Raw genomic sequence first — 7246 nt, 5'->3', positions numbered from 1 at the left:
ACAGGTAACCAGTGTAAAGACCTCAGAACTGGACTGATGTGGTCGACTTGTTTAGTCCTCCTGGGGTTGTTCTAGTCATCCTTTAAAACACAATTACAGTCAAGTCGACTGAAGACGAACACATGGACTAGTTTTTCCAGGTCCTGCTTACCGACGTGAGCTCCTTAATCCTTGAAGTTTTCTTTAGATGACAGTCGGATGATTTTGTGGCTGTTTCAGCATCCATGTCTGTGTCCATCACTACACACAAGTTGGTTGGTGGTTTTTAGTTGAATAGATTGAATCTTGTTACACAGCAAATAGGATTTAACCAGAAGAAACATTGTGTTTAGTCCTCTGCTTTGGCTTTTTCAGCTCTTCTTTAGACTGTATTGTATTGATTCAAACCTGATAATTCCAGAGAAGTTTTAGTTAAGTGAACTTGAAGGTTTAATCAACAGTGCACCATTTCTAACTGCATCAGTCCTGTATTTTCTCTCACTGTTCATTAATACAAAATGACAGTTTTCCCTCCAAGTTTCCCCTAAATGGATTTTCTCCAACCGCCTTAAGGAGTTATTAGTTCAGTAGTTTACTCTTTAAGTTTTTGCAGCTGTAAGAGCCAGAGATGTTTCCACTCCTAATATATCAGTGTAAAAAATGGGATGCATTTATTTTTAAACCAGCAGGTGGCTGATTATACAACAAACAATAAACCCTTTGATATGTTTTTGGACTCTTAGAAGGTGTGTCAGTTCCTAATAGTATTAAAAAGTCCTAATTTTATGAAAATACATTTAAAATTATTTTAAAAAGTTGTAATTTTACAGGATTAAACTAGAAAAAAGAAAAAAGTCAATTGAGAGAACATACTCGTAATTTTGAGGAAAAAAGTGATAATTTCTTGAGAATAAAAAGGAAAACTATGAGAAATAATTGTAATTTTACAAGGATAAACTTGTAAGTCAAAAACTCAATTCAGAGAACATACTAATAAATTGAGAAAAAAGTCATTTTTATGAAAAAAATTGTGAAGAAAAAATCATAATTCTATGATACAAAAACCAAAAACGAGAAGAAAAAAATAAATGTATCAGGATAAACAAATGATTGGAAACAAAGTTGTAACTTTTAATGAGAAAAAAAACTCAAACTTCTGAAATAAAATTGTAATCTTATGAGGATAAACTTATTGGGAAAAAGATTTTATGAGAAAAAAAACTCAAACCCGCAAAATTATGAAAAAAACTTGAAACTTGATGAAAATAAGAATAGTTGAAATTTTATGACGATAAACCTGTAAATTACTAGAGGAAAAGACAATTCTAAGAACAACTCGTAAAGTTATGAGAAAAAGTCATACATTTTTGAGAATAAAGCATCTTCTTTTTTAGAATAAACTCAGAAATCATGAGGAAAAAGTTGCAATTTTACAACAATAAACTTAAAAAATGTGTTAATGGACGATACATAAAAATGTTTTTTCCTTTGATTCTAATTTAGCGTTTCTTGTTTGTCCTTCCTCCACAGAGGAATCCCTGGAAAGAAATGCGGCACCATCATCCTGTCGGCGGAGGAGCTGAGCAATTGTCGAGTGAGTAAGCTGTAAAAGAGAAAAAAACACTCCAAAAACACATTAGCAGCAAACAGCTGCTAGCAGAGCCTGGATAAACACAGCCTCACACGTCGAGTGGAGACTCCAAAGCATCCATAAAATCCAGGAGAACATTTATACGCACAGAGAATCCATTTGGACCACTTTGGAAAGAAAACATTTATAAATGAGTCAAAGTCACATTTTCACCTATTTAGCCTGAAGGTTATAGTCTGAGTGAAAATGCTGAAGCCTAATTTTAATTAGTTTGATATTTCTCTAGTAAAGGATTTCTCGGAGTGGTTAAGCAGCTTTTGCTTTATTTATCTCACTGTTTTATCTGAATAAAATACTTTTTGTATTTGATTTTGTGCAACAAGTGCCAGTTCCATATCAAAAATAATAAACATATTGGCTAAAGCTAAGCTGTGAGGCTGCAGTAATGCAGTAACAGCGCCCCGGTTATGGTCAAATAAAGTATTGATAACGTGTCAATAAAGCTTTTAAAAGCGTGTTTTTAAAGCCGTGTTCACGTGTCCACCACACACACATGCGCTTTCCTCCCAGAACACAACAGCTGTGACTGTTGTTTTCCCCTCTGTGAAGTGACCTGCTGTGTAATGAAATGGCACAAGAGCATGATGGGGAATCTCGCTGCTTGGCGTCTCAGCAGCTCACGAGTGTGCAGCTTTCAGCGCTCGCTCGCCTCCCAGCATGCAGATTAGAGGAGAGGACGTGGCACAGAAAAAGATCCAGACATACATTAAAGAGAAGAGCGCATGGGGGGGAGGGGGAGCATGGCCGAACAACACAGGAGCCAAAGAAGGTCACGAGACGCCACGAGGCGCCATGAAGGGTTTTCTCCAGAAGAGAAATGAGGAGAGACATTTACAGAAACAGATTTATAAACAAATTTAGTTCATGTGTTTTTCTCCCTCTGACATATATGAGCTGTTAGCACTAAAACATCTTAAATGGCTTTAAGGCGGAATGATTTAACAAAGATTAATTACATGTCGGACTCATGCACACCTTCATTCATGAGAGGATAAAATGTCAACAAACACAGTTTTCTGGAAGACGACACACTGCACCACGACGCACCGAGAAAGAAAAATACAAATAGATAAAGTTTAAAATTATAAGAAAAAAAAACTAAAGAGAATAAATTTATAAAATTAGGGGAAAAAAGTCAACATTTTACAATAATAAGCTCGTAAAATTATTGAAAAAGTTGTAATTTAATGAGAAAAAAATTTGTAAATTATGAGAAAATTGCAATTCTATAAGAAAAAAACCTTAAAATTACAAGGAAAAAATTGTAATTTTACAAGGATAAACTGGTAAATTACTAGGAAAACGTCAATCCCAAGAACAAACTTGTAAAATTATGATAAAAAAGTCATAATTCTATGATTAAAAACTAAAAAAGATGAGAAAAAAGTCATAATTTTTTTGAAAATAATCTAAAAATATATGAGAAAAGTTGTAATTTTACAAGGATAAACTCGTAAATTATGAAAAAAAATCCTAATTCTATGATAAAAAACAAAAAATTATAAGAAAAAATTTGTAATTTTATCAGGATAAACTCATAAATTACTAAAAAAAAGTCAATTTAGAGAACATACTCGTAAATGACGATAAAAAAGTCATAATTCTATGATTAAAAACTAAAAATGATGAGGAAAAAAGTCTTAATTTTTTTGAAAATAATAAAAAAAATTATGAGAAAATTTGCAATTTTACAAGGATAAACTCATAAATTACTAGAAAAAAGTCAATTCAGAGAATATACTCGTAATTATGAGAAAAAAGTCATAATTCTATGATAAACAAAAAATTATGGGAAAAAAATTGTAACTTTTTTAGGATAAACTCGTAAAATAATTGTAAAGAAGTTGACATTTTTAATGAGAAAAAACTCAAACGTCTGAAATAAAATTGTAATTTTATGAGGATAAACTTGCACGATGATTGGAAAAAAGTTGTGATTTTATGAGAAAAAAGCTTAAACCCGTAAAATTATGAAAAAAAGTAGACTCTTTGATGAGAATAATCTCAGAAATTATGAGAAAAGTTTAAATTTCACGACGATAAACTTGTAAATTATTAGAGGAAAAGACAGATCTAAGAACAACTTGTAAAATTATGAGAAAAGGTCAGACATTTCTGAGAATAAAATAAAACATTCACGAGAAAGTTGTAATTTTACAACAATATACTTTGAAAAAAAGGCGTAATTTAATAAAGAAAAAGTCATACTTTTTTAAAACAAAGTTGGTCACGTTCGTCTCATCAACGTTTTTTGTCCTGACTAAATCCATCCATGCAGTCAATTATGATGACGCTGTAAGGCTGTATTAGATCATACAGTACATGTGTGTTTACATCTAAACTACTGACAGAGGTGTAGGAAAAAATCGATTTGCCAATATATCGCAATACTTCATCTATAGCGATATTTGTATTGATTTAAAATCCTGACAAGGTGATAAATCTAATTAATTAAAGCTACATTTACCAAAATAAACTGCATTCTATTTCCTCAGTCCTACGTTTAGAACCTTATTGGTAAAACACATTCATTCTGTTTTTTTTTCTTATAGTAAAAATATTTTGTTGTGGAAATCAGACAATGTCGACTGTTCCCTATAAGAACAAATATTTCTTGATTTACCAGAAGAAAAACATCATGAATTTATGTGGGTGAAGGCCACTTGTGTATGAGACAGTTGCAGTACTCGGCATTCTGATCATTAAATAAATGACATTTTCATTTGTATTACCATGAAAGGTGCATTAATATTCAAGTAGAGTTTAAAAAAATAGTGAAAAAGTTGTTCTGGTAGAGTATTGGGGAACATATTGTGAACCATGTATCACGATATGTTTATGGTATCACCAGACTCTTGCCAATACACACTCCTGCTACTGACGGCGTAAACGGCAAACCCGCCGAATATCCAGTCTTTATGGGTCGATAATCTTCTTCAGAAGAGTCCCAGTGTTCTGTAAATTCCTTTTAATGTCCTTATACTTAGAAGAAGTACAATGTTGACTCAGTAAAATACTCAGTATTTCCTCGTTTGTGAAACCAACAGTTCAAGTAACTGGTTCCAATACACGCCTCGTACTGAAATATATTGGTTCCTTTTTGTTGTTGTTTGTATTTTTATTAGTAAACAGACTTTTCCCTCAGGAATTTTTATCTTTAGTCTCAAACATTTTTAACTTTTCGTGTAACACACAAATTTTTATTTTTTACTTATAAAACTATGAATTTATTCTCGTACAATTGCAACTTTTTTTCTCAGAATTTTACGACTTTATTAACAAATTATTTTTTTTTTCTCATATTGTTCATACTTTTTTCTCACAATTTTACAACTTTACTCTCATAAAATTAGATTTTTTTTTCACAGAATTTTATGACTATTTTTGTAAATTCTTAATGTTTTCTCTAAAAATTATAACTTTTTCTCATAATTTTACAATTTTAGTCTCGTAAAATTATATTTTATTAACCATAATTTTGTTAATTTAGTCTCGTACACATTTTAAAACTTTATTCTTTTAAAATTTTGTCTTTTTTCTCATAATTTTACAACTTTATTCTCTTAAAATAACTATTTTCCCTGATCATTTTTTAACATTTTTCTCATACTTTTTTTTTACTTTTTTCTTGTAAAATTACGTATTTTTTCTCACAACTTTATGATTTGTTTTGTGTGTAAAATGAATTTTTTCCCCATAATTGTATTATTTTATTTTGGTAAATGTTTGCCTTTTTTCCTCATACTTCCGACTCTTGTTACGACTTTAATCTGGTGAAATTAGAGCTAACACTCCATGGTTTAATACTCAGAACTCAATAGCATTTATTCAATTGTTTGGTTGTTTTTCTTTTTCTTTTTGTCTCCGTTTGATCCAATCAACATCAGATTGGTCGGACTTCCTCTGATTGGATGTTTGTGATGAAAACAAAGACGGACTCATTCTGTGGAATCCTCATGAATCCAATCAAAACTTTATTTGAATCAAACGTGATAAACAGAATTCAACAAGCTGTGTGTGAAGTTTAACACACAGGTTTACTATATCAATAAACACAAACAAAAGCAGCTCCAGGAGTTTTGTGAACTTCCACCGCCGTATATTGATGGAAATGTTGGAACTGCCTCTCGTTTGTTGTGTTTCCTCCTTTATTTCCTGCATTCAGGGTCCAAAACAGAAACCTCCTCTCTGCTTCGGTGCAGATGTCTGCAGGAAACGTGTTAAAAAGATTCCATCGTAATACTTTTAGACCTTTTTGTGTAATCAGATGATGCTTGTTGTAGTAAACACATATGATGGCGTCTGCGCTCAAATCTGTGCCCAAAGGAACGCATGAGGACTTTGACGGCTCTGAATCAAACCTCCAAATTACTGATTAGCAGGAAATTGCTCAGCCTCCTGAACTCTCGTCGCAGCCAATCACTCCAAACGATTATTTATTTATTCTTCGTTGACTTCAATCAGTCACTCGGATAAACAGTTGGTGAAACTGAATTGCTGCTACAATCCATCAACAGACCGTCAGCATTTATCTCAACACAAACAAAGACACTTCATCTGAACAAACGTTTGTTGGTCATAAACTGATCAGATTCCTCTGACCTCCAGGAGGTTCTTGACTGAGAGGATTCAGATCCCCACTGAAAACCTCCAGTCCTGACTGAGAACTCATCATGTGTGAGCGTCCGCTCTTTAACATTTCCTCTCTCTCTAAGAGTACTGGTTTTTACTGCACAATTAAATGCAACTCTTTAACTGTTAGAGCTCAGAAAGACTCAGCAGTCGCGTCAGCTTCAGGAGGTTTCATTTTTTTTAGAAGATTTCTTAAAACAATTTCCTGAAACAGCTTATTTGTCAAAAGATCAATGGCAGAAACTTTGACTAAACTCTAACCTGACAAAACTCTAAACAAAAGAAAGAACTTAAATAAAAGTAATGGTGAAGAAATTGTGTAAAATAATAAAATCAAAACTCAGCTAAAAAGATAAATTCTTATAATATAAATTTATAGAAAATTCTTCCTCCATTTCTCTGACTTTACTTGCATGTTTTCACTTTATTTTTGATTTAGTTGTGAGGAGAATGACGAGCCAAAATTCATTTTTAGTATCTATAACTTCACATCAAAGTCTTTGTTGTAAACACAAAAACATATATTTATTTTAATCTCCTTCTTTTGCAACTTTATTTTCGGAAAATTACAAATTTTTTCCTATATTTTCATGACTTTATACTCAATATTTTTTTCCACATAATTTTGCAAGTTTGTTCTTATTTTTATTTTTTGAATATTGTAAATTTTGACTTTTTGTACGATTACAATTCTTTCCCAGGAAATTATTGACTTTATTCTTGAATTTTTTTAATGTTTTATTCTAAAATACAATTTTATCTTCTCATAATTTTACGACTTTTGTTTTACCTGAATTTTATAATTTTTTCCTTTCATTTATTTACTTGTTTTCTCACAAAATTACTTTTTTTTCTCATAATTTTGGTCTTCCTTTTCTGAAATCTTTGACTTTTTTTCCTCATAGTGTTACAACTTTTTTTAATGATTTTAATTTTGTGAATTGACAATTTGTATAATACTCAAAACTCACTGGTACTCATTTT

The 7246-nt window shown here is 31.5% G+C and overlaps 1 protein-coding gene across 1 annotated transcript in view; it reads left to right on the top strand.

The window, feature by feature from the left end:
* Window positions 1–1509: 1509 nt before the first annotated feature.
* The window catches only part of LOC112140787 (copine-8), a gene marked incomplete at its 5' end in the record, with an annotated part of 71674 nt that continues 65937 nt past the window's right edge, over window positions 1510–7246 (top strand). Inside the window, 1 exon segment of the mRNA XM_024263795.2 lies at window positions 1510–1573. Coding sequence (XP_024119563.1) covers window positions 1510–1573 — 64 coding nt within the window.

The sequence above is a fragment of the Oryzias melastigma genome, linkage group LG5 (genome assembly GCF_002922805.2).
Source record: "Oryzias melastigma strain HK-1 linkage group LG5, ASM292280v2, whole genome shotgun sequence".
Lineage (NCBI taxonomy): Eukaryota > Metazoa > Chordata > Actinopteri > Beloniformes > Adrianichthyidae > Oryzias > Oryzias melastigma.
Note: the sequence above shows the minus strand (reverse complement) of the source record. Positions and strands in the feature narration are given on the sequence as shown.